The sequence below is a fragment of the Elgaria multicarinata genome, chromosome 3, assembly GCF_023053635.1.
Source record: "Elgaria multicarinata webbii isolate HBS135686 ecotype San Diego chromosome 3, rElgMul1.1.pri, whole genome shotgun sequence".
Classification (NCBI taxonomy): Eukaryota; Metazoa; Chordata; class Lepidosauria; order Squamata; family Anguidae; genus Elgaria; species Elgaria multicarinata.
Window position 1 is genome coordinate 175132355 of NC_086173.1, and position 27788 is coordinate 175160142.

General features: G+C 53.8%; 1 protein-coding gene across 1 annotated transcript in view; it reads left to right on the forward strand.

Annotated features, from left to right (window-relative positions):
* Window positions 1-951: 951 nt before the first annotated feature.
* COL11A2 (collagen type XI alpha 2 chain) overlaps window positions 952-27788 on the forward strand; it is a 110096-nt gene continuing 83259 nt past the window's right edge. The window contains exons 1-3 of the mRNA XM_063121987.1: window positions 952-1009; window positions 19942-20109; window positions 24736-24946. Coding sequence (XP_062978057.1) covers window positions 952-1009; window positions 19942-20109; window positions 24736-24946 — 437 coding nt within the window. The remainder of the gene's footprint in view (window positions 1010-19941; window positions 20110-24735; window positions 24947-27788) is intronic.

Consider the following 27788-nt stretch of genomic DNA (forward strand, 5'->3'; position numbering starts at 1 on the left):
ACCCTGCGAAAATGTTGATGTGGTGGAAACTGTGGGACAAAAACTCCATGTTGGGGGAGAAAGGCTGAGACTAAAACCGCCAATGTCCCCTCGCCCTCGGACCTGCCTTCCCCAACGTGGTGCTCCCCAGATGTGTTGGACTGGCATGCTGGATGGGAATGATGGGAGTTGTCATCCAACACATCTGGAAGACTGCTGCAGGTGTTCAGGCACTTTTGCCAAAACGTTCCGTATAAATGATAGGAATTGGGGTGTGAGGGGGGGGTTGGATGTAGTGAAATGAGGAGAGTGAAGTGTTGTGGGGGGGTTCCGTTCTTGGGGGGGTGACCTTGCAGGGGGGGCACAGGTTGTGTGCCAAGGTGGGGTGTAGGAGTCTGAGGAGCGGTGCCTTGAGAAGGGGGATTTGGGGGGGGGCAGCCTTTGGCATCTGGAGGCACCCCAGAGAAGAGAGGGGGCAGATTTTGGGGGTGGATTGGGCGGGGTTGCTCCTTCTTTTCGTGTTCTTTTTCTCCCCCCCCCCCCGTGGCAAGCCTCCTATGTCTTGAAGAACTGCGAGCCAGGCAGCCATCCAACCGGTGCAGCTTTGCTCTCCTGCTATGCACAGCCATGCGGGGGACGCCAAGGCATCCCGGAGGCGCCCCCTCGGCCCGGGGTGTGTGTGCGAGAGTGGGGGGGGGAGGGCGGAGGGGGGTGTCCCGGCCGTGATGGGGGTGGGGCGGAGCGGTCCTCCCGGGCGGCCGCTGGAGGTTGGGGCGTGGCGGGGGCCGTCCAGGCCGGCCGGGAGGAGGGAGGGAGGGAGGGCTGGAGGGGGAGGCAGGCTGCCTGGGGCCGGAGCGAGAGAGCCGGCGCGCCTCCTCTTCTGCCAGCCAGACGCCACCGAGAGCCCCGACGTCCGCCGGGTCCGCATGGGCTCGCTGCGCCGCTGACAACCGCCCGCCCGCCCGCCGCGCCATGGCGCTCGCCCGGCTGCTGCTGCTGCTGCTGCTGCCTTGCCTGGGCGCCCGAGCAGGTAAGCGCCGGACGCGCCGTCGGGGCCGCCCGGAGGCGCTCGGCTGCAGCGCCGCTTTCGCCCGGGACGCTGCCCGCCTGGGGGGGGGGGGGGTCGTGGGCGCTGCGCTTCGGAGGGGGAGACGGGGCGCCCGATCCCGGGGGGGCGGCGGCAAGGGCGTGGGGTGTCTTAGAGCAGCTGGGATGGATGGAGGGATGGAGCGGGGTGGTGGGGGTCTGGTCTTCGCTCGCCGCCGAAGAGCGCTGTTGGGGCGCCCCAGGTGCTTCGCCAGAGTTGTCCGTCCCGACGACCCTCGAGACGAGGCGAGATCCCGGGGTCGCCGGAGGAGATGGGGCGGGGGGTGCGGCGAGGCGCTGCACGACGGCCGCCCCCTCCCTCCCCCGGCGTTGGCCGGGTGTCCCTCCCGCCCGGAGGCCCGGGTGATGGGCGCAGGCAGCCCCGGCGGAGCTGGGCAGGTGGACAGGCGGCAAGGACCTGGCGGAGGGGTGGGATTGCCAAGGCTAGCGGGGGGGGGGGAGGCTTCAACTTAGCAAAAGAGGGAGCCCAGCTTTGAGGGCTGCGCGTTTTCTCGCCTGGTGATGGAAGACGCTCCCCGGTGTGATTTGGGATACGAAGCGCTGCGTCTCGGGGGGGGGGGGCGCTCCCTAGCTGTCACTCATCCCTGCCCTTGCCCCCCCTCCCCAATTTCAGCGTCCCTCCCGGTGTCCGGCAGGTGGCAGGAGCGGGCAGCGCCACGTGGTGAGGCGGCTCCGTCTGATCCCCCCCATGTGGGGCTGCGCGACCCTGAAGGGCTCCGGATTTGCGCGCGGCGGTGGGGGGGGGGGGGAGGCGCTGTTAGGAACCTCTACCTCGAAACTATACCGTGACCCCCTCGCATTTTTTCTAGCGGGGGCGGGGGAAACGGGCTCACCCTTCCATTTCTCTTCTACCCCCCCCCACAAACGTTTCGGGGGGAGGGGGGAGAGGGCGCCTCCAAAGGGGGGCAGGAAAAGTCGGACTCGGAGAAGCCTCTTGTTAGCTGGGGGGGGGGGTGATCTTTTGAGGCTGCTCGGGGTTGGGGGGAAATCTGGTTCAAGAAGACCAGACGTGACTGGTGCGCTTTGGGAAGGGGGGGGGTCCAGTCCCGGCAGCCCCCAGAGCTCCCTCGACTCTTTGGGGGGGTCTCCCCTGCTGAGACGGGGGGGGGGGGCTTCTCCTCCTGCTGCCTGCGGTTTTCTGGACCGGGAAAGGGCCGCGGTCTGTGAGGGGGGGGGCGCCGTCGGCGCGCGCTCTGCTGCCGCGTCCCCCTTCCCCGCTGCGGGCGGCGGTGCCCAGACAGGGCGGCCTTTGTGCGGGCGGAACAGTGGGCGAGTGTGCGCCGCGGTGCCCGCCCGGCCGGGCGGAGTTTGTTTGCCTTGCGGCGGCGGCGGCGGCCCCCGAAGCGGCTCCTCGGCAGCCTCGCCTCCCCCCACCCCTCCACCCCAGGCGGGCAGGCGAGATGCTGCACCGGGCCGGCGAAGAAGGAGCGGGGGGGCTTTCCCGGGGGTGGGGGGTCGCCTTACTCCCTTCTGCGCCCTCCCCTCCCCTCCCCTCCCCGCGAAACCAGCAGGTTGACGCAGCTGCCCCTAGGACGCAAAGCTGCAGCATCGGTTGGATTTCTGCCTGCTGCTTATAAGACTGCCTCCCTCCACGCCTCAATGGGTTCAAGTGGGCCCTGCCTGCCTGCCTGCCTGCCTTGTCTCTCAACAAAGACGGATTTTATCCCCCACCCGGGAAAGGTGTAGGACAGAGAGACGGAGGCCAGAGCCAGGAATTGGGGTGCGGGGAGGAGGGGGGGCGTGCAGCTATTTTGGGCAGCCCCATAAAGCGCTCCTCCCTCCCTCGTTCCCCTACTTCCTCCTCCACAGGTCTCTGCCCCGTTTCGCTTCTCTTCCTCTTGAATTTTGGGTTCTTCTCTTCCAGCACATCTAAGGCTGCAAAGCCTGAAAAATGTGCTTGCGTCACGTGTCTCAGGGCTTGACCAAGGATATTGGGGGGGGGTGTCTGCTGGGGTGGGGGCTCTTGCCGCCCAACACCTAAAACGTTTTCCAATAGTAGTGAATGGAGGGGGGGGAACTCAGTGGGAAATGGGGAAGGCAGCGCTTTCCCCCTGAATTTTTCTCTCCCTCCCCCCTTTCACGTCTCTGGATTACTCCCTAGCCGGTAGGATCTGGATGCCTGTGGGTTCATAAGAAGAGGCCCCTCTTTCCACTGTGCCAACAGCAATCCCTGGAACTCCCTGCCACTGTGTTATCTGTACAGCACCATGTACATCGATGGTGCTATATAAATAAATAATAATAATAATAATAATGAATTTCTCACGGCCCATTTCAGGAGCCCCTTGATTCTCACCTTGCGTTCTTTCGTTGTCAATGTTCCTCAAGTGAAACGTGGCTTCTGCCACACCAGGTTTGCTGCAGCCCAGGACAAACCGGCCACGGAGGAGAGAGCTTCTCTGCCGTTTCTCTGCTTCCATGCACAGAAGGAGACGCTTTGCTTTGCTTTCCCTACTGATGCACCTCCTGTCTGTGGGTGTGCAGTGGGCTGCAAAGTCCGGCATCTCTACGGCAGCCGCCATTTCTTTCCTCCTCCTCCTCCTCGTTAAGGAGTCGTTCATTTAACACTTCACCACGGACCACTAGAGGTGGGGGGGGGGGGAAGGAGGGATGGCAGCTGTGAGACGTCAGGGAGGTGCACAAAATCGTGCCTGGTGTGGAGGATGTGGACAGGAAGGCATTTTTCTCCCTCTCCCATAATACTAGAACCCAACGGGGTCATATCCCATGAAGCTGATGGGTGGGAGATGCAGGACAGATAAAGGAAAGGACTCCTTCACACAGTGCATTATTGAACTGTGGAACTCACTACCGCAAGATGTGATGGACACCAATTTGGATGGCCCAGAGAGCTTGTGAACCACCCAGAGAGCTTCGGCTATTGGGCGGTATAAAAATGTAATAAATAAATAAATAAATAAATAAAAAGGGGTTGGATAAATTCTTGGAGGAGAAGGCACTCCATGGCTACTAGTTCTGCTGGCTAGGTGCTACCTCCTATGTAGCACGGGGTTGGACTCGATGGCCTTGTGGGCCCCTTCCAACTCTGCTATTCTATGATTCTATGTACACTAGTGACTGGGGAACATGGGTGGGAGGGTGATGTTGCTCTTGTGCCCTGCTTGTGGGTCCCTGGTTGACAGCTAGTTGGTCATCCCATGAGGCTAAGCAATGGGAGATCCAGGACAGCACATAGTTAAGTTATGGAACTCACTACCACAAGATGTAGTAATGGCCACCAATTTGGATGGCTTTAAAAGGGGGTTGGATACATTCCTGGAGGTGAAGGCTGTCCATGGCTACCAGCCCTGATGGTTGTGTGCTACCCCCAGTATCAGAGGCAATAAGCCTGCGTGCCCCAGTTGCTGGGGAACATGGGTGGGAGAGTGCTGTTGCACCATGTCTTGCTTATGATTCCCTGGCCGGTGGCTGGTTGGCCCCTGTGTGAACAGAGTGCTGGATTAGATGGACCCTTGGTCGGATCCAGCATCTGGGCTCTTCCTATGTTCTTCTGTTCTCCAAAGGAGATAGGAGCAAGGCAGAGAGGAGCAAGGGAAGGCCACAGGGAACACACCGTATTGGGCACGGCACATACATGGAGGAGGCTTTTGGGTTGCGTCCAAAGCTCAGCTAACTTAAGTTCCATTCATTTCAGTGGACCTACTCTAAGCAGGACTAACAGTGGATACAGCCCCTTGTTTTTCGGAGAAGAGCGACTTCTTTGCAAGAAACCATCAGTGGCCTGTAGAACTCACTGCTACCTGATGTTATTATTTGCGTCATCAATGGTTTGCCGTCCAAGTTCTGGAGGCCTTGAGGTGCCCTGGGAAGGCTGCCTCTCCAGCTGAGATAGGCATCAGCCATGGATCAGATGCTCTTCAGAGAGAGAGAGAGAGAGAGAGAGAGACTCCCCATAGAATCCTAGCATGGCAGGGGCCCTAGAGGTCATCTAGTCCAACCCCAGCTCATTGCAGGGTGCAGCTGCAGCATCCCTGATACCTGGCCATCCAGCCTCTGCTTAAATCTCTAGTGAAGGAGGACCCACCACCTTCCCCAAGCGGAGTCTGCCCCACGGCTGAAGAGCTGTCACGATTAGGACGTTTCTCTCGCTGATTACTTGCGCTCTGCTTCCCGGCCCATTTCCACCCATCTGGTCCTAGTCCGGCGAAGCAATGAACAAGACACAGCAGCCTGAAACTAAACAAATCACCAACAACAGTGCATCCAGTCTATAACTTGATAGATTTTAAAAAGTTATAAACAAATAATAAAACGTGAACCGTCTCAGCTTGGGTCAGGAGCAACAGAGAAGGCCTTTTCTGCCTTTCAGAAATCTGAAGACCGCCGCTGCGTCTTCCCTCCTCCAGGCGAAACATTTCTCAGTAGCAGGCAGCTGTTCCAACCATTCCTCACCGGACGTGGTCCACCCTGGTGATGTTCGGGCCCAGCAGACGATGGCGTCTGCGTGAGCGTCAAGGAGGCAGACAGAAAGATATTTTTTTCCAGGCTCCGATTCCAAAATGAGCTCAGGAGTTCTGCCTGCTCCCGGCCCTGCAGCTCAGCAGATTGAGAGGAGGGGTGCCATGTTCCCCCTCTTCCAGAGCTCCTGTGCATTTAATCACTGCTGTGCTGTGCGCCTACATGTCACTTGGGTGTTGAAAGAAAGAAAGAGCTATTTGGTAGCCATTTCATGGACTTGTCACTTGCCCAAATGGAGGTGTGTAGATGCCCTGTGATGGAGACTGGGACACAGCCCCCCTCCAAAGTGTGGGGCAGCTGCATTGAATCACCCCATCTGTTCCTCCACTATTCTCCCCCCGCACACACACCGCCTCTAACAGCTTCATGAGATGCAAAAACAGGGGAAGCCTTCCTTGGCAGGGAGATGAAGAAGGCTTCACCAGAAGAGTTTCTGCTTGTCCTGAAGCCGCGGAAGGAATCCAGTTGTTTGGGTGGGTGGGGATATTGGGGGTGGGTGGGGTGGGGTGAGAGACTGGCAGGTTTCTCTTTCTCCTTGCCCCTGGCTGTTTAGGCATGACTGTCGTTTGGAATGAGTCCTGGTAATAATCCAGGGCCCAGAACAGCTCCAAAGGGTTTAAAAATAGCCTTGTAAACTATGCAAATCTATTGCATAGTTTACAATTGAACCTACTGCTAAAAGAGCCCCTTTCTCCTTTTCCTCCGCCTCCTCTACCGGATCACCCTCTGTCGGGGCGGGGGGGGGGGGGGGGAAGGGAGGCTTGTACAACCTTCAGAGTTAACACAGAGCTCTTTGTCAGCAAGGATGGGAGACATTTTCCGCTCGACGCAGAGCCAAGTTACTTACAGTCACTCCAAGTCGAGGAACAACATCAGGAAAAAGAAATATTCAGCACGTCGAGGTGTTCCGCGTTGGCTTTGAGAGCAGCTGTGCTACTGCCAAGGCGCTCTTAGCTGTGTCTGACAAAGAGCTCTGTGTAACCCGTAAACCTCTGAGCTCTTTGGTTAACAAAAATGAAAACATAACACCAGCCCATTCAGTCCAATCTAGGCCAGTATTGCCTGCGTCAGATGCCACCTGGGCACAGTTGAATTGCTGTCCACTGTGGCTTTCCCCCAGCTTCTAGTGAGGTAGCCTGCTACTAGTCTTGGAAGGGCCATGCTTAATGATTGCACCTAACAGACATCAATGTGCTTAGCCTGTGCATGAGTTTAGTCTGGTCTTTAAAGCCATCTAAGCTAGAGTCCTTCATTGCATCTTGTTGCAATGAGTTCCACAGGTTAATTTTGCAACAAGTTTTTTCGCCCGTTCGACCTCTCCAGGCTGTTCACTCTTTCATTGACGGTGCAATCCTGCATGTGGCAACATTTATGTGCAGGACACCTTACAGAGAGCAGGCCGGGCAGTTTCCTGCCCACCACTGGCTTACAATCCAAAAACAGGCGCAGGTGAACAACAGAGGAAGAGGGAGACATCAGGAAAACTCCCTGACTGTTAGAGCAGTACGACAATGGAACCAGTGACCTAGGGAGGCTGTGGGCTCTCCCACACTAGAGGCCTTCAAGAGGCAGCTGCACAACCCTCTGTCAGGGATGCTTTAGGGTGGATTCCTGCATTGAGCAGGGGGTTGGACTGGATGGCCTTAAGAGGACCCTTCAGCTGCCTCTTTAAGCCTCTAGTGTGGGAGAGGCCACAACCTCCCTAGGTCACTGATTCCATTGTCGTACTGCTTTAGCAGTCAGGAAGTTTTTCCTGATGTCCAGCTGGAATCTGGCTTCCTGTAACTTGAGCCCGTTATTCCGTGTCCTGCACTCTGGGAGGATCGAGAAGAGATCCTGGCCCTCCTCTGTGTGACAACCTTTTAAGTATTTGAAGAGTGCTATCATGCCCAGTTCTTTCAGTCTTTCTTCATAGAGCTTTGTTTCCAGACCCCTGATCATCCTGGTTGCCCTCTTCTGAACACGCTCCAGCTTGTCTGCATCCTTCTTGAATTGTGGAGCCCAGAATTGGACGCAATACTCTAGATGAGGCCTAACCAGGGCCGAATAGAGAGGAACCAGTACCTCACGTGATTTGGAAGCTATACTTCTATTAATGCAGCCCAAAACAGCATTTGCCTTTCTTGCAGCCACATCGTACTGTTGGCTCCTATTCAGCTTGTGATCTACAACAATTCCCAGATCCTTCTCGCTTGTAGTATCGCTGAGCCAAGCATTAGCAGTAATGCTATTTCATTTGGATTATCTAAGATGACTCCGCTGATTTTTCCTTTTTGCCTGGAATTATTCCCCCATCCTTCTCTCCCCACAAGAACACTTGCCTTCTTGGGAGGGGTCCTTCCTTAACACCCACTCCCCACCTTCATCTCTGGATACTCCCCCTTCCTCCATCTGTTTCCCCCGTCTAGATGTAAGCTCCTTGGGGCAGGGCCCTGTCTCCTTTAGCTTATGCTGTACAGTACGCATGAACGTTGGTGATGTTCTAGAAACCAAGATGATTTGACCTTTCAGGCACACTGGTAAAAAAAAAGTTCAACAGGTTTGGGGTGAACATGTGCCTGGTTGCGTGTGTGTCACACACACGTGTGCCAAGGAGCCGGGATCGGGGCCTGCTGCTCCCTGCCATCTGCTCACCTGCGTCACCCACCACGTCTTTGGGGGCCTTCATTTGTTGGGGGGGGGGCGGAGGCAAAGCTACTGATCTTCTAAACTCGTCCTCCGCTCCCGCCTCTTGGGGAGGTCTGTTGTTTTGATCTGGGGTTCCGATTTGAGCTTGAATGGAATGGAAAACGCGCCTTCGTGGGCGGAGGACAGGGCAGCAGGCCGGGCCTTGAGTTCCAACCTGGGCACGTGGAGGCTGGGCCGGTGGCGCAGGACGCCCCACACCTCCCAGCCACGCCTGTTCTCACAACACTCCCCCCCCCCCGTCTCTTTGCTCCCTCCCTTGCGAGGCCCGGGGTTCCCCTCTGACTGTGCCCTGAAAGGGGCGGACCCCCCTCCACCGCCCAGACGCTCCCTTCTCCGCCAGGCCTTTGCAAATGCGTTAGCCAGACCTTGGCATCCAGAGAAGGGGGTTGCTGGGGGGAGGACTGAGAGGGTGGGAGCCGTCCCCCCTTCCCCACCGGCCCTGACACCCGGCTTGGCAGCCACCCGCCCCCGGCATGCCGCAGGTCGCGCCTGCGTTTCCACTCTGGCTCCTGGAAAAGAGCAATTTTCCGGCTGCAAATTCCAGTCGGCGCAATTGGGAACAGCTGCGAAATGCAGCAGATGGGGGAGAAGGAAGATTGAAGGGGTGTGTGTGTGGGGGGGGTTGCAGCAGGACACCTGGGTTCTCTGGGAGGGAGGGTGTATGAAGGAAGAGAATGGCTAGCCGAGGGACGGAGCGGAGGGTTCTGCAGTGCATTTCGTGGACCAGGCGAAAATAGAAAGAAAAATGCCGCTTGTAAGAGAACCAGAAGCCCCTTCCAAGAATAAAAATAAAAAAGGAGACTTTTGGCTTCTCTCAGATTTATTTTATTACCCCTTATCCAGAGTCTGTGAGGATCTCCTACACTTGTGCACATATGGCTCCTATTTCTTAGGGACCCAGCAGGAAACAGGTCTCCTCCTAGATTCCGCCTCCCCAACAGTTCCTCCAGTATGCAAGGACAGCTCCGCTGGTTCAGAGCCCGGAAGATCCGCCTGTGTCCAGTGACAACCATCCGCCTGCCCCCTTGGGACGTTCTGACACAAGGCGCAGCGCTGGCTGGGGGAAGTGGGTATGGGGCAGAACCCCACTTTGCATGCAGAGGGTCTGAAGTCCAGCTCTGAGAAAGACCCCCGACCCTCCAGAGCCACTAACCGTCCGTGAAGGCAAGTCTAGAGTCCACAGGCCGGATGAGGCCAGCCACACGCACGGACATTGCTTCTCCATCCCCTGGAGGAACCAGAGGAGGGTCTGTGAGCTGGATGCAGAACCTCTGAGGGCTGAATTAGGCCCGTGGGCCGGACGTTCTGCATCTCTGGTGAATCCTGAGCTGAATGGACTAACAGCCTCCCTGTTCCTGTGTACATAGAATCATAGAATCATAGAATAGCAGAGTTGGAAGGGACCTACAAGGCCATCGAGTCCAACCCCCTGCTCAATGCAGGAATCCACCCTAAAGCATCCCTGACAGATGGTTGTCCAGCTGCCTCTTGAAGGCCTCTAGTGTGGGAGAGCCCACAACCTCCCTAGGTCACTGATTCCACCGTCGCACTGCTCTAACAGTCAGGAAGTTTTTCCTGATGTCCAGCTGGAATCTGGCTTCCTTTAACTTGAGCCCATTATTCCGTGTCCTGCACTCTGGGAGGATCGAGAAGAGATCATGGCCCTCCACTGTGTGACAACCTTTTAAGTATTTGAAGAGTGCTCTCATGTCTCCCCTCCATCTTCTCTTCTCCAGGCTAAACAGGCCCAGTTCTTTCAGTCTCTCTTCATAGGGCTTTCTTTCCAGACCCCTGATCATCCTGGTTGCCCTCCTCTGAACATGCTCCAGCTTGTCTGCGTCCTTCTTGAATTGTGGAGCCCAGAACTGGACGCAATACTCTAGATGAGGCCTAACCAGGGCCGAATAGAGAGGAACCAGGACCTCACGTGATTTGGAAGCTCTACTTCTACACATCTGGCCTTCCTTAGCTTAACCGCAGTTTCTGATGGGTCCCAGTGAATGGACCGGTTCTTTTAGCACTGCAGCGAACAGGTCAGGGACATGGTGGGTGACTACCAGCGAGGCCCCAGTTCAGTCACTGAGGGACAGCGTGTCTGGGCTTCTGTTCAGCTAGCATGCTGCAACGCCTTCCTTTTATCAACCAGAGATGCAGGAATCGGCAAAACTGGAGCTCAAAAACCTTTTTTGCATTTGTTCCATCTCAAATCCATATTAGATTGTGAGCTTCGGTGTGTGTGTATGTGTACATTCATGTGCGTTTCCCCAAACGTATGCAGTACGACAATGGAATCAGTGACCTAGGGAGGTTGTGGGCTCTCCCACACTAGAGGCCTTCAAGAGGCAGCTGGACAACCCTCTGTCAGGGATGCTTTAGGGTGGATTCCTGCACTGAGCAGGGGGCTGGGCTCGATGGCCTTGTAGGCCCCTTCCAACTCTGCTATTCCATGATTCTATGATCAATTGTGTGCACCTTTGCAATGTATGCTTTCTTCTCCCATTGAGTAAAGCATATTTCTGTGCATTTTTCAAACGTATGCCATTTTCATGCTCATTTTTCGAAATTTGTGCGTGCTGTCGAACGCCCTTTTTTTCTGGTTCTGCTAATATAATGGCAATTTCGGAGTTGTTCACACGTTGAATGCAGTTTGAGTCCGAGTCTGTGTTCAGTCCAGAAGGTGTGTGGTAGGCAAATCTCAGGCTGACGGCTGGCCGGCCACCGTGTGAAGAGCGTGCTGGACTAGATGGACCCTTGGTCTGATCCAGCATCAGGGCGCTTCTGATTTTCTTAAAACTGAACTGAAACAAATTTCTCTCCCTCCGTATTGTGGGCGCAGGGTTGGGCAGGCCTGCTTCAGAGCGGGGGAGGCGTTTGGATCGGGTGACCCTATGAAAAGGAGGACAGGGCTCCTGTATCTTTAACAGTTGCATAGAAAAGGGAATTTCAGCAGGGGTCATTGGTATATATGGGGAACCTGGTGAAATTCCCTCTTCATCACAACAGTTTTAATCTGGTGACAGTATCGCTGCACTATAGCTCCTGCAGCTTTAACTGTTGTGATGAAGAGGGGATTTCACCAGGTGCTGCATGCATACAAATGACACCTGCTGAAATTCCCTTTTCTATGCCACTGTTAAAGATACAGGAGCCCTGTCCTCCTCTCCATAGGGTCACTCTACATTTGGAGGCAGAAAAATGGAGGCAGAAAAATCTACGTGGGCGTCGCAGGCCCTGCAAGCCAAGCCCCCCCTCTCCTTCCTGGCCTTCCCCAAAATAGCTCAGCAGATCTGGGGGGGGGGAGTTTGGGGGGGGGAGGGAGGCCTGCTCCGAGCAGGAATGCTGTCGTCTCTGCAACTCTGGTGTGGCATCTTGGCTGCAGCTGGTCGCTCCGCTGTTTTCTCTTTTGTAAATGTGTACTCAGATGAAAGCTCAGCCTCACAACATCCCTGCAAAGTTGGCCATTCACATCTTGGGTTTACAAAGGGGGAACTGAGGCTGGGGGGGTGAGTGAGGGAGAGACGAGCTCAAGGCCAAATGAATGAATCTGTGGATGGGGGAATGGGTGTGTGTGTGGAATTTGCCTCCCCCTCCCGGGCCCAAGAGCAATGCTTTAGCCCAGTCTTCCCCAAGCTGGTGCCCTCCAGATGTATTGGCCATGTTGGCTGGGGATGATGGGACTTGCAATTCAAGGCTGCTTTAGTCATTGGCCTCAGCGCCTCAGGGTGACTTGGGGAGGTCCAAGAGCCGGGCGTGATGGCTGCAGCGTGCCTCTCCGGGAGCAAACCTTCCTTGTGGCCTTTCCTTTGCTCCGGTGCCCTGACAATAGGCCTGATGGAGGGGGTCTGCTTGGCCCCCTTTTCCATCCCCCCCCCCATTTCTCATCCATTCCTCTCTCTCTTTCTCTGCCCGCATCTCAAGAAGTTAATCTCGTATTTCATGGCTTTTTTGACTTTACCTTTTTGCCAGTCAGGAGAAATATTTCTTTTAGGGAATATAAAATGCCAATGGGCTTCCATGTGTGTGTGTGTGTGTGTGTAGGCACACAGGCCTTGGTGTGTGAACCCTCACTTCAGCGGAGCGTGGCTTTCCAAGTTCTGTCCAAAGCCCTGCCGTGACAGCTTGGGGTTTTGTGAGCATTTTCTTTTTGGAAGACTTTTTTTTGTGGGGGAGGGGGTGGGGCAACTTCTTTGCACTTCTGCAAACCTTGGGGTCTCCCTGCTGTTCCTTCCCTCTTTTTTCTCATTGGCCCCGTTTTGGCTACAGTCCTGTTGGCACTCACCACGTGGGTCTGGTATTAGAGGGAGCGATAGTGGATCCCCCGAGTTCAAGACAGTCTCTCTCTGAGTGCCTAGATGCTAAAGACGAGCGAGGTGGGGGGGTTACTGGTGAGCGCCTTGGCACACTGCTCATGCCTCCGAAGCACAGAAACCCACAGCGCTGGCGTCCTGTACTGCGAGAATCACCCCCCACATCGAGCGGAACACAGCCCCATCCCCCCTGAAGCCCCTCCTGGCTGTCCCATCCGCCGGTCCTGCACCTGTGGTCTGAAGCAGCCTTCCCAAATTGGGTGCGTTGGACTGCAACTCCCATTGTGTTGAGAATGATGGGAGTTGCAGTCCGTGGAGGACATCCGGTGGGAAAACCTGTTCAAGGCACCGACCAGATGTCCAGGGAGCCTGAGAGGGTTCGCCAACGGGTCCCCCTTTGATGCCCAAATGGCACCTGTCCATTCTGGTAGGTAGAGTCCCCTTCTGATCCGCTGGTGAAAACTCTGGAGGGGTTCCTGGAAGCCCACATTGCGCGGGCGCTGGCGGATGCTCCCAGGCGAAATGGCACCCGTCAGAGTGTTGCAGGTGTGGGGAGCCCAGCACCGGTTGGAGCTCATTGGCTTTACTCCGGGGTCCATCATGTCTACTTCCCCCCCACCCCAAGGTATGGCCCGTGGTGTCCACCTCTGCTTCATTAGCGCGTCAAGCGCTGGTCCCCTTTCACATGTCTTCCTGGTATCGCCGTTATTTTATTATTTATTTATTTATCTATAACATTTACATCCCGCCTTTTTTCCTCCAAGGAACCCAAGGTGGTGTACATAATCCTCCTCCTCCTCCTCCTCTCCATGTTATCCTCACAACAACCACCCTGTGAGGTAGGCTGGGCTGAGAGTCTGTGACTGGCCCAAGCTCACTTAGTAGGTTTCCATTACCGAGTGGGGATCATAGACTCATAGAATAGCAGAGTTGGAAGGGGCCTCTAAGGCCATCGAGTCCAACCCCCTGCTCAATGCAGGAATCCACCCTAAAGCATCCCTGACAGAGGGTTGTCCAGCTGCCTCTTGAAGGCCTCCAGTGTGGGAGAGCCCACCACCTCCCTAGGTCACTGGCTCCATTGTTGTACTGCTCTAACAGTGAGGAGGATATTCCCATGGGTTGGAGAGCTTCTAGCTCCCTTGCGATTCTGATTTCTTAGAATCATAGAATCCTAGAATAGCAAAGTTGGAAGGGACCTACAAGGCCATCGAGTCCGACCCCCTGCTCAGTGCAGGAATCCACCCTAAAGCATCCCTGACAGAGGGTTGTCCAGCTGCCTCTTGAAGGCCTCCAGTGTGGGAGAGCCCACAACCTCCCTAGGTCACTGACTCCATTGTTGTACTGCTCTAACAGTCAGGACGTTTTTCCTGATGTCCAGCCGGAATCTGGCTTCCTTTAACTTGAGCCCGTTATTCCGTGTCCTGCACTCTGGGAGGATCGAGAAGAGATCCTGGCCCTCCTCTGTGTGACAACCTTTCAAGTATTTGAAGAGTGCTCTCATGTCTCCCCCTCAGCCTTCTCTTCTCCAGGCTAAACAGGCCCAGTTCTTTCAGTCTCTCTTCATAGGGCTTTGTTTCCAGACCCCTGATCATCCTGGTTGCCCTCCTCTGAACACGCTCCAGCTTGTCTGCGTCCTTCTTGAATTGTGGAGCCCAGAACTGGACGCAATACTCTAGATGAGGCCTAACCAGGGCCGAATAGAGAGGAACCAGGACCTCACGTGATTTGGAAGCTATAGTTCTCTTAATGCAGCCCAAAATAGCATTTGCCTTTCTTGCAGCCATATCGCACTGTTGGCTCCTATTCAGCTTGTGATCTACAACAATTCAAAGATCCTTCTCGTTTGTAGTATTGCTGAGTATCTCCTGACTCCCAGTCCAACACTTTAGCCACTTTACCACACCGGCTCCCGCGAAATCTCTTTTCACTTGTTCGCTCTTCCGGGTTGATGGACATTGTGATAAGCCGTTCCCCACCCCAGTTTTGCTGTCTTGCGTAGTAGTGTTGTAGCGATTTTGTGTTCATCAGCTGGGCACCATTTCTGCCTTTAGAGGTGAGATCACAGAATCATAGAATAGTAGAGTTGGAAGGTGCCTCTAAGGCCATCGAGTCCAATGCCCTGCTAAGTGCAGGAATCCACCTTAAAGCATTCTTGACTGACGGCTGTCCAGGACATGGAATTATGGGCTCAAGTAACAGGAAACCAGATTCCGGCTGGACATCAGGAAAAACTTCCTGTCTGTTAGAGCAGTATGACAATGGAACCAGTGACCTAGGGAGGTTGTGGGCTCTCCCACACTAGAGGCATTCAAGAGGCAGCTGGACAACCCTCTGTCAGGGATGCTTTAGGGTGGATTCCTGCATTGAGCAGGGGGTTGGACTCGATGGCCTCAGAGACCCCTTCCAACTCTACTCTTCTATGATTCTGGTCCCTCCCACAAGTCCACCCGCATTGGATGCTCTTGGGTGTCGGGTCCTTGGCGTGTTGCGTTTTCTCCTTGCTCATGGCCCCTACAGGCAGCTGTGCTTCCCAAGGCAGTTGCTGAGATGGGAGGGGGGAGAAATACACGAGAGACGCCTGCCCCCCCCCTCCGACACACATGCTCCGCCTGGGGGCCGGTGCCTTCTGCCTTCCACTCTGGCCCGGCTATTGTTGCTGCTTCCCCAGATTTCTGCTGCGTTTTCCCACCGAGCCAAGCCACATCTGGCCAAGCCATCACTGCCCGGCGTGCGAGGGGAGCGCAGCTGCAGGCACGGGGCGTGTGCGTGTGCACCAACCAGCCAGCCATGCTCCCGCCCTCCTGTCACTCGCGACCTGATGGCTTCCCCAGACTTGTTATTGTTTGAGCGAAATAGGAGCTGCCTTCGGGTGCCAGGAAGGCCGTGAGAGGGGTGTGCGGCCGGCCGGGAGGCGGGACGCCCGCCTGGTACCTTTTCCTGCTGCTACGCGACACGGAGGGACGGAAGCAGCAGCGGCAACAGCAGCGTTTCCGGCCCACTGCTCTGGCTCAGGGCACCTTGCAGGGCCCAAACATGGCCCTGTCCGACTTGGCCGCCTCTCAGGGCCCACCGAGGACACATCTAGTCCCGCGCTCTGTTCGCACAGTGGCCGACCAGCTGTCGACCTTTGAACCACAAGCAGGACACCGGTGCAACAGCACCCTCCAGCCCATGTTCCCCAGCAAATGGTATACATAGGCTTACTGCCTTTGATACTGGAGGTAGCACAGAGCCATCAGGACTAGCAGCCATTCGCCTCCAGGAATTTATCCCAAACCCCTTCAAAGCCACCCAATTTGGTGGCCATCACCACGTCTTGTGGCCATGAATTCCATAGTTTAACTATGTGATGTCATGAATCTCCCACCACTCAGCCTCATGGGATGACCAACCAGGGACTCACAAGCAGGACACAAGAGCAACACCACCATCCCACCCATGTTCCCCAGCAACTGGTGTACATAGGCTTACTGCCTCTGATACTGGAGGAAGCACGGAGCCACCCACATTAGGAGTCTCTCTCTCTCTCTCTCTCTCTCTCTCTCTCTCTAAAATATATGATCTGGACGTGCTACTTGTGATGGTTTGTTTAGTTTGGGGAGGGCATCATCACCTCGCCTGCTTAGTGGCTGAGTCTCAGTTTGGACCAAGTGGGGAAGGAGCATCAAGGAGAGGGAAAGAGATACTACAAACAATGCTACAAACGAGAAGGATCTTGGAATTGTTGTAGATCACAAGCTGAATAGGAGCCAAATGTGTGATATGGCTGCAAGAAAGGCCAATGCGATTTTGGGCTGCATTAATAGAAGTATAGCTTCCAAATCACGTGAGGTCCTGGTTCCTCTCTATTCGGCCCTGGTTAGGCCTCATCTAGAGTATTGCGTCCAGTTCTGGGCTCCACAATTCAAGAAGGACGCAGACAAGCTGGAGCGTGTTCAGAGGAGGGCAACCAGGATGATCAGGGGTCTGGAAACAAAGCCCTATGAAGAGAGATTGAAAGAACTGGGCATGTTGAGCCTGGAGAAGACAAGATTGAGGGGAGACATGAGAGCACTCTTCAAATACTAGAAAGGTTGTCCCACAGAGGAGGGCCAGGATCGCTTCCCGATCCTCCCAGAGTGCAGGACACGGAATAATGGGGTCATGTTGGAGGAAGCCAGATTCCGGCTGGACATCAGGAAAAACGTCCTGACTGTTAGAGCAGTACGACTGTGGAATCAGTGACCTAGGGAGGTTGTGGGCTCTCCCACACTAGAGACATTCAAAGAGGCAGCTGGACAGTCATCCATCAGGGATGCTTTAGGGAGGATTCCTGAATTGAGCAGGGGGTTGGACTTGATGGCCTTGTAGGCCCCTTCCAAGTCTCCTATTCTATGATTCTATGATTTTCTGTAGCTGCTGAGGCTCTGAACTCAAATAAAGCAGGGGTGGGTAATGCATGGCTCACATGCTGCAGCTTCCACCACCCTGTTCCCCTGCTGCAGCCATCTGTCAGGGATGCTTTAGGGTGGATTCCTGCCTTGAGCAGGGGGTTGGACTCGATGGCCTTATAGGCGCCTTCCAACTCCACTGTTCTATGATTCTATGATAATGTCTGAATCCGGTCACTTTTGCAGCTGTGGTGTCAGATGCAAAATGCAGATGGAAAAGCCCCTGTTGTTTGTGATGTGTGGCATTGCCACCCTGTGCTCCAATGCTTCCTGCCTCTCCCCCACCCCCACCCCCACCCCCCGGGTTTATTTACCGTGGAGGAGAGACCCTCTCCCAGGGCACCTGTCCCGAGCAGTCAATCAGCTCCATTTCATTGTGTTTTGAGTTTGCAGCTCTCCTGTAATGGGAGCGACCAGATCCGCTGTGCAAAGTTACTCATTCTCTTAAAGTCCCTTGAGTTGGGGGTGGGGGCAGTTTAAAAAAAAAGACAAGAAACACCTATTATGGCCGGTTTGCTCCCATTTCCCTGCTGGAGAGAGGAGTTGGCGCAGGAGAGAGAGAGAGAGAGAGAGAGAGAGAGAGAGAGAGAGAGAGAGAGAGGAGCCCTAGAATAAATAAATACGGGCAACGGAGGCGTTTTATTTATTCTACAGCTCCTATCCAGCTTCTTAGCCTGAAAGCAGCTCTTACAAACACTCCAGTGTGTAGTGATGAGTGTGGGCGCTTGTGTGGTGTGTGTGTGCTCAGGATAAGGAATACAAGAGGATCATGGAGCCATTTACACACACACACACACACACACACACACACACACACACACACACACACACACCTCCATACATCCAGTGGTGCAATTAGATCTTGTTAGACTCTGGCTTTAACGTGCTGTGCGTGTGTTTTTAGATGGTCTTATGTGTTAAGCCAGCCCTGCTGCATTTGAGGGTACCCCCCCCCCCCCGGCTAATTCTCTTCTCGATCCTCCCAGCGTGCAGGACACGGAATAACGGGCTCAAGTTAAAGGAAGCCAGATTCCGGCTGGACATCAGGAAAAACTTCCTGACTGTTAGAGCAGTACGACAATGCAATCAGTTACCTAGGGAGGTTGTGGGCTCTCCCACACTAGAGGCCTTCAAGAGGCAGCTGGACAACCCTCTGTCGGGGATGCTTTAGGGTGGATTCCTGCATTGAGCAGGAGGTTGGACTCGATGGCCTCAAGAGGACCCTTTCAACTCTGCTATTCTGTCATTCTGTGATCAATTGTGTGCACCTTTGCAATGTATGCATTCTGCTGAGCGAGGGCCCAGACGTCTGCCCCAGAGTTCTACCCTAATGGTACCACTGTCTGGAAACTATTGGAGAGCAATTGTCGTGGAGTGTGTGTGCGCACGCGCGTGTGAGTGATCGCACAGGATTCCTCCGTGCCTGGGCATTTGAGAGCTTGCGTCTTGTGCGTGCAGCTCCTGTACCAGAAGGCCGTCTCCTTCCTTCCTGCTGCTGCGTGTGTGTGTGTGTGTGTGTGTTTCCAAGTGTGCAAGCGTGTGCCCTGGATCCACCTCCCGGGGCCGAACAAAGAGCCTTTTCATGGCATCTGAGTGAGAGGCCCTTTTCGCGCGGCCTGAGAAAAGATTGGAATTCCGATATTAGCGGGCACACCTGAACGGGAGACCCCAATCTGGACCCTTCATCTGATTGGACTGAAATTCCACCCCACCCTGTGAGAGACACCCTCTCCGGCCTGCCAGGGCTACGGCCTCCAGGCTATGGCGACAGGGGGGTGGGGAGTACCTCTCCTCAAGGAGACCCCACACCTGAGGCCTGCGTTCCTGGGGACCCCTTTCCACACCCATTTGTGGCACTCTTCTGCGCTGGAACAGGAGAGGCCTTTGGACCCAGCAGCTCTGGGTTCAGGTCCTGCTGCCTGGAGCCCTTTGGAGCGTGCTGCTGTGGCCTTCTCAGCCTGGCTTAGCCAGCAGACGGCCTTCAAGGAGATGCCCGTGTGAGGACATCGTTTTCGGAGGAACTTTCTATGAAACAGTTTATCAACACACACTCTTTTTTTAAAAGCTGGATTTCTTTATGTCTTCTTGTGCTAAGCCAGGTCTTAGGTTTCATTGTCAAACTTTGATCTTAATCGGTCTGGATCTAGTTCAACTTATTAAAAACAAAATCTCAACCAGTGATTCTTTGGTGTTCATTTTATGGTGTGGCTTTTTTTAAAAAAAATTGCTGGCTTTGAAACTTGGCTTTGAGACGGGGCTGGTTTGGCCATGGCCAGAGGGCTGCCACTTTTTCAAGCTGGCCCTGCTCCTGTGTCAATCTGCAGCAGCTGGACACACAGAAGTTCAGCTAAACACGGGTACACCAGCTGTGTGGCCATGGCACAGACTGTTTTGGGAGGGTCTCCTTTGGGGAAAGCATTTAGACAGTGACTGGAGGGCCATCTGGCCTGGTAGCTGCATCCTGTATTGCAGAGCCTGCAATGAGCTGGGGTTGGACTAGATGACCTCTGAGGCCCCTTTCAACTGGGCAATTTCATTATTCTATGGAGAGTCAAAGCTTCTTCTTTTTTCTGGGGATTCAAGTCACTCTGTGGAGTCAGCCAACTTTTATTCATTTATTGCACTTCTATAGTGCCCAATAGCCAAAGCTCTCGGGGCAATTCACAAAAAGGCGCAGGAGCAGATCTCGGGGGTGAAAGCTGGCAACTCTAGACGGGCAAAATTTCTTTCTCTTTTTTTTTTAAAAAAAGTAAAACATTTTCTCTCCTATGTAACAGGATAAGCGGAGCGTGGAACGAGTGTGTGTGGTGGGATTGGAGGGCGGGGGGGGGGTTGCCTGGAGAATTTGGGGAGGGGTTTGCAGGCAGGCAGTGGGGCTGGTGCCCCCCACCGCACCCGCACTAATCCTTCCCCCTTTTTTCGTCTGTCTCTCTCTCCTCCCTCCCCTGCAGCAGAACCAGTCGATGTTTTGAAAGTATTGCAGCTGCAGAGCCTGCCCGAGGGGGTCCGCAAGACAACGGGCTTCTGCCCCAAGAGGCGCTCAGGATCGGGGCCGGATGTGGCCTATCGGATATCCAGGCAGGCTCAGATCAGCGCCCCCACGCGGCAGCTCTTCCCAGGTAGGGCAGGACCCTCGCTCTTTGGTGAGCGGGGAAGACATGGCTGGCGAGGAGAGGTTGCGTTGGTGGCTGCATTGGGCGTGTGTGCGTGGGGCGAGAAGGCCCTCCGTGGGGTGGGGATAGAGCCATACACACATTTAGTCCAGTTTGTCCCCTTTCTCTGGCACGACCCCCATGGTGTCAGTCATAGGGTGGCCCTATGGAAAGGAGGACAGGGCTCCTGTATCTTTAACAGTTGCATAGAAAAGGGAATTTCAGCAGGTGTCATTTGTATATATGGGGGTCCTGGTGAAATCCCCTCTCCATCACACCAGTTAAAGATACAGGAGCCCTCTCCTCCTTTTCATAGGGTCACCCGAATCAGTTGCCCAAACTGACCATCAATGCTTGTTTCTCTGTGCCAAGGAAAAGCGCACCTGTTGAATTTCTGCCTCTGGTTCCTTTCCAAACTGCGAGCACTGTTTTTCCCTCCCTACAGGACAGGCGCACCTGCCCTCAGACTTCACCCATGGGGTGGGGGTGGGTGGGGTGCTGCTGTTGGCCACCGTCCCCACGCTCTCTGACGGCTATTTTGTCCTGAGGGCGTCTCCCAGTGTCTTCCTCTGCATCACCTCCCATCCACCAACCGGTCGGGGCTGTCAGCACCTGTAACGCCAGGACTCCCTGTGTGTGCGTGTGCGTTCAAGCACGCTCATTTCGGCCCTGAGTCCAGACCCCGGCCTCTAGTGAGTCACTGGGACGCCATCTAGCACTGTAATTCTGTCACTGAATTTTTCTGCAAAATCTTATCGTGAGTGTATTTATGTATTTATTACATTTTTATACTGCCCAATAGCTGAAACTCTCCCATCTCAAGTTGGCCTGGCATGTCTCTGCAGGAAGCGATGGTGAAGAGCCCCCTTTCAGGCCTGGGCCCCTAGATGCCCGAAATCAATCCCTCAGTAGGAATCAGTGAGTTTGAGCCTCTCCCGGACCCCCGGCAAGGTCCGGGGTCTCCCCTCACCCACCCTTCTGTTTGTTCAGCTTTTGAGCACCTGATTTTTAAGGGTTGCACCTGAACCCCCTTTCATGACTGTGATGCACCCTCCACCCACAGGATCTTTCTTCCTGCCCTCAAAGCACAACAGTGGAAATTACGACAGGAGAAAAAAATCGCAAAAGGGAGCATTTTGCTCTGATTCCGCCTTCCCCAACCAGCTGCCCTCCAGATGTGCGATCGTAGTGAATTGTATGTGACTCGTAGTTCAGGACATCTGGAAGATACCTGGTTGAGGATGCTGATTCACCTTCAGAAAAGCATCCTCCAGTGACTGGTTCACCTTTCCGCCCCTCCTTCCTCCAGGGGTCTCAGAGCCCGGCTGGGACCAGGGGTTTCCAGGCCATTGCCTAGCCTGGTGGTGCTCAGGGCTGGCCCACGTGGGACCCACCCCACCCCACCCCTCTCAGCTTCTCTCTTGCCCCCTTTACGGATGTTTGTGAAGAGACTGGACCAGGAAGAGGGCAGCCACCCCGTTCGAAGGTGCCTGCAGATTTGACGCCGAGGTAAACGTTCCCTCCTGTTGCAGGAAATGCTGAACGAAACAAAAGCATCCAACGTTCCCTTCTGAAGAAAGCTGCACACGGGTCTACCCCTTGCACCTGGGTTTTGTCGTGTGCCATCAGGGGATTTCCTTGCCCATCTGCCCCTTGGTTTTAGACTTTAGTTCTCCCAGGAAAATCCTCTATACGCTCTATGCCAGAGCTTTCCAAAACTTTCCATGTTGGTGACACACTTTTCAGACGTGCATCATTTCGCGACACAGCAATTCAGTTTTACTAGCAAACCGGAGGTTAAACTAACCCCTTATAAGAGATACGGGACACATACATAAATTGGAATACGTTCGCGCGATACACCTACACACTGCAGCCGACACACTAACGTGTCGCGACACACAGTTTCGAAAGCTGTGCTCTATGCTGTGAATATTGGGGATACCACCCAGACGGCCGCCCGGATGGGCCCCCGAGGGGTACCAGGTCTCTGGGTTTAACCCCAAACCTTCAGGGTTTTCGCTTCCATCTTAGGGGGAGGAGTCAGGCCATGTCCTGTGTGGCATCAGGGTTTTATGTTAGCTCCGCCTCACCCCATCAGGCCCCTCCCCCTGGCCTGTGAAGCACCCAGGCTCCTCCCCCTGAGTGAGGTCTGGAAACTTGTTTGTGCAAAGTGGGAAGGGAATTCTTGACTAGCTTGGCTCCCTCTCTGCTGTCCTTCCGCCTGCAGGCAAGGCCTTTTCCAGTTTTTCTCCAAGCTGAAGGTGAGCTTAATGGCTTGAGAGTGGGTTGGCTACTGTGTTTTAAGTTTTTAATTTATCATCATCATCATCATCATCATCATCATCATCATCATCATCACTTTTAACAACAGAGGGCCTTTTCAGTGGTGGCCCCTCAATTATGGAATGATCTCCCAGCGGCCAACGTTGTTACCTTTTCTGTGCCACCTTTCTCTTCTCCCAGGCAGTTAATCACATGGGCTGAGTTTGTTTCTAACTGACCCCCCAGAATAGCTGTAGGTTTTTTTTACAAGGATACTGTCGTTTTTATGCTTATGTTTTTAAATTTTGTATATTTGTTTTTTTACTGTTTTTAACTTTTGTAAACCGCCCAGAGAGCTTTGGCTATGGGGCGGTACATAAATGCAATAAATAAATAAACAAATAAATAAATTTGTATACCGCACCATAGCCAAAGCTCTCTGGGCAGTTTACATTAAGATTAAAACACTTCAAAACAATATACAAAATTTAAAACCTCAAAATCACACAGAAACATACATTTAAAACAACTTTAAACAGCTTTAAAAACAAATCTAGGTTCAGTAAAGCTTGTCACACATTGCTAAATGCCTGGGAGAAGAGGAAAGTTTTAACCCGGCACCAAAAAGCTACCAATGTTGGCGCCAGGCGCACCGCTTTGGAAAGATCATTCCGAAATTGGGGGCCGTCATAGAAAAGGCCCTCTCTGCCTTCTGGCTGTCCTCCAAGTTTGTTTGTTTTTTATATTACATTTTAATTCAGATTTTTGTTTTTCATCTGGGTTTTATTCTTAGCCACATTGAGCAACCATGTTTGGGTGGAGAGGCGGGATAGATATGAATAAACGTGGCGTCGAAGGTCGGGCATGTTTGGGCATCTGTTGAGGGCCTGTACCCCAACAGGTGCCCACTTGTAAGCGCCCCCTGGGCTTGCTCCCCAAATTCCCAACTGCAACCAGCTTATTCACCTGCCTCTCCCTCCGGCCCAGGCAACGGTGATGGTGGTGGTGAGAAGCAGCAGAAGCCAGGGCCAGCCAGTGGGGGCAATGACTGAGAAAGGGGAGGAAGAGGAGGAGCAAGACATCAGGAAAAACTTCCTGACGGTTAGAGCAGTACGACAACGGAATCAGTGACCTACGGAGTTTGTGGGCTCTCCCACCCTAGAGGCCTTCAAGAGGCAGCTGGACAACCATCTGTCAGGGATGCTTTAGGGTAGATCCCTGCATTGAGCAGGGGGTTGGACTTGATGGCCTTATAGGCCCCTTCCAACTCTGCTATTCTATGATTCTAAAAGCAGCTCATGAGAATAGTGGTGAGAGGGCAGAGTCACGGAGGGAGGGAGCTCATGGGGTGTGTGTCTTGCCCAAGCCTCCCACCCTCGCACCGACCCCAAAAAACTTGGAGGCCGCATGTCTAGGGAGACCCTATGGAAAGGAGGACAGGGCTCCTGTATCTTTAACAGTTGTATTGAAAAGGAAATTTCAGCAGGTGTCATTCGTATATATGGAGAACTTGGTGAAATTCCCTCTTCTTCACAACAGTTAAAGCTGCAGGAGCCCTGTCCTCTTTTAAATCTGGTCACTCTAGTATAGCTCCTGCAGCTTTAACTGTTGTGCGATGAAGAGGGGATTTCACCAGGTTCTCCATATATACAAATGACACCTGCTGAAATTCCCTTTTCTGTGCAACTGTTAAAGATACAGGAGCCCCGTCCTCCTTTCCATAGGGTCACCCTACGCATGTTGTAATTAACCAGCATTAGTGAAATCAGCAGGCTGGATACGTCAATAAACAGTCAGAGTTCGAAAGCCAAAAGTGTCCGTCAGAAACCGGGTCAAACAATACTGGGTTCAAGAATGTGCCAAAGAGCAGTCAGAGTCCGGTCCAAGATCAGGTGATGGTCAGACAAGGTTCAGGAGCTGGTCTGCAAAGGCAGAGAAGTACAACAATTGCTTCCAGCACCGCTCAGAGGTTCTGGCATGGCTTATATTGGGGCGGTGGTGATTAGGGGTTGCGGTCTGCTGCGTTGGCCTGCAGCTGGCTTCGGCCTGTTCCTGGGAAGGGCCCCTCCCCACACACTCCCAGGCTCAGCTGTTCCTCCTTCCTGCTCTATTCCAAGTTGAGGCTCAACTCTGCACGAGTTGCCACCTTTCTTGTGGTTGGAGGTTCCAGTGCCTTGGAAAGGCGAAGTGACGCTTCTCGCAGTACGGAGGCAGAGTGCTGGGGTAATCCAGCCCTGTTGGTTTCTGCACCTCCATGGCTTCCTCCACTGGGAACAGGGCTCTCTGCATGTCGCTTGGCCACCTTCACCCTCCGCTTTCCTTTTGCAGGCAAATTCCCGGAGGATTTTTCCATCATGGCGCTGTTGAAGCCCAAGTCCGGCCTCCAGGCCTTCTTGCTCTCCATCTACAACCAACACGGCATCCAGCAGCTGGGCATGGAGCTCGGCCGCTCGCCCGTCTTCCTCTACGAGGACCAGAACAAGCGCCCCGCCCCGGAGGACTACCCCATCTTCCGGGGAGTCAACCTGGCAGATGGCAAGTGAGTGCCCACCGTCCGCCCTGGCTCCTCCTTCTGCTCCTCCTCTGTCGGCCGGTGGTGCCTGGGAGAATTTGGCAGCTCCCGGCAGGCCCCACAGCTGGGCCAAAAACCCACCCTGATCAACACAGCAGCAGAGTTCAAAGGGGCCTACAAGGCCATCCAGTCCAACCCCCTGCTCGGTGCAGGAATCCACCCTAAAGCATCCCTGACAGAGGGTTGTCCAGCTGCCTCTTGAAGGCCTCCAGTGTGGGAGAGCCCACAACCTCCCTAGGTAACTGGTTCCATTGTCGTACTGCTCTAACAGTCAGGAAGTTTTTCCTGATGTCCAGCTGGAATCTGGCTTCCTTTAACTTGAGCCCGTTATTCCGTGTCCTGCACTCTGGGAGGATCGAGAAGAGATGCTGGCCCTCCTCTGTGTGACAACCTTTCAAGTATTTAAAGGACCACCAGGAGCTGATCTTTGGGAACGTGAACGTTAATGGCTCAGTCAAGACCCCCCCAACTATTGCAACGAGGAACTATACATTTCCCCAACCTGGTGCCCACCAGACGTTCGTGATTATAACGCCCAGCATTCCTGGCCATTGGCTATGTTGGCTGGCTGTGATGGGAGTTGTACTCCAAAGCATCTGAAGGGCCACCAGGGCTGGCAGAAATCGCCTGTCTTGTGATCTCCTCTGGCTCTTCATAACTTGTCCTAAGAGGTGTCGTCAGGGCTGGGCCCGTGTGGCCTGGGTCCCGAAGCTCTTTCTCTGGGCCCTGAGTGTCCATTGATGCCAGAGGGGGGTTGTGGCTGTTCTTTTACCTCTCAGCTTAATTAATCTCCCCTCCCCACATGCTGAAACCGCCCCGCCTTGCACCACAGACAAAAAACCTTCCTTCCCCTGCATGGCAATCAAGCTTGGGTGGGTGGGAACCTCTTCCCATTGGTTTGAGGCGATCCAGGGTGCCAAACAACTCAAGTCTTTATTTTATTTGATATGATTCGGAAGAAATAAATTAGCTGCCTTAGCCTCCTGGGAGAATTTAATAAACCCTTGTAATTATTTCTAAACACATGGTAGAAGGGTGTTGTTGTACTCGTGTCCTGCTTTGTGGGTCCCTGGTCGACGGCTTGGTCAGCCACCGTGTGAACAGAGTGCTGGACTAGATGGTAGGGTGACCCTATGGAAAGGAGGACAGGGCTCCTGTATCTTTAGCAGTTGCATAGAGAAGGGAATTTCAGCAGGTGTCGTTTGTATATAGGGAGAACCTGGTGAAATCCCCTCTTCATCACAACAGTGAAAGCTGCAGGAGCCCAGCCCTCTTTTAAATCTGGTGACTCTAGTATAGCTCCTGCAGCTTTCACTGTGGTGATGAAGAGGGGATTTCACCAGGTTCTCCATATATACAAATGACACCTGCTGTAATTCCCATTTCTATGCAACTGTTAAAGCTACAGGAGCCCTGTCCTCCTTTCTGTAGGGCCACCCTACTAGATGGACCCTTGGCCTCATCCAGCATCGGGGCTCTTCTTCTTATGACATTAATGAGGTGGTTGTTTCCAGCAGCAGACGTGCATTTTGCTTGCTTTCCTGCCTCGGTTTGCCACATCTTCCTTCAAATAATTCTGGTAGGGTGACCATATGGAAAGGAGGACAGGGCTCCTGTATCTTTAACAGTTGTATTGAAAAGGGAATTTCAGCAGGTCTCATTTGTATATATGGGGAACCTGATGAAATTTCCTCTTCATCACCACAGTTAAAGCTGCAGGTGCCCTGCCCTCTTTTAAATCTGGTCACTTAGTTAAGCTCCTGCAGCTTTAACTATTGTGATGAAGAGTGAATTTCCCCAGGTTCTCCATATATACAAACGACACCTGCTGAAATTCCCCTTTCTATGCAACTGTTAAAGATACAGGAGTCCTGTCCTCCTTTTCGTATGGTCAGCCTAAATTCTGGGGATTGTTATGTGAAGTTTCTTAGGCGGCCAACTTCTTTTTTTACCATCCATGCTTCTATGCCTTTTAAGAGCGGTTTGATCTGCAGGCATGAACAGGCAATACTGAATCACAGAATAGCAGAGTTGGAAGGGGCCTACAAGGCCATCGAGTCCAACCCCTTGCTCAATGCAGGAATTCACCATAAAGCATCCCTGACAGATGGTTGTTCAGCTGCCCCTTGAAGGCCTCTAGTGTGGGAGAGCCCACAACCTCCCTAGGTCACTGGTTCCATTGTCGTTCATTTCCCTCCCCTCCCCACGGCATTAAAAAATTATCTTACTGATATCATTCAATTATTTTGCTCTTAAAGGCATAAGAGCACACCAGGCCATATTTTTGTGATCGGTTGGCAACCCCAGAGGGTGCAGAGAATTCTGGCACCAATCCTCAAGGGAGCCAGGACCTTTAAGCAGGCTTGGAACTTCTTTAAATCTATAGTGCAGAAATGTACTTGGGGCAGAGGAGCTGCGAAGGGTGGGTGGGGCGAGGAACAAGCCCCCTCCCCAAATCAAGCAGCACCAATAGAGACTTGTGGGTCTTTGTGTGTGATGGGCAGGGATGGGCAGGCGTCCAGAGGAGTGGAGGTCTTTAAGGAGCTGGGAAAGCCTGTTCTGACGCACGGGGGTCTTCTGGACAATTGCTCACTCCTTTCAAAAGTCAGGATCGTTTGAGGAGGCTCCCAGTTTAGGCAGCTGCGCAAATGTCATTTGGAAACTGTCAGAGACACATCTGCACAGCGGCTTCCTGGGAAACTCCACTTCCCTTGCTTTCAGAAACCGAGTTTCCTAGACCATATGGCTGCAAAGATGCCTGGTGACGTCTCTACAACCGTGTCTGTGCGCGTGTGTCTGCAGTGTCCCC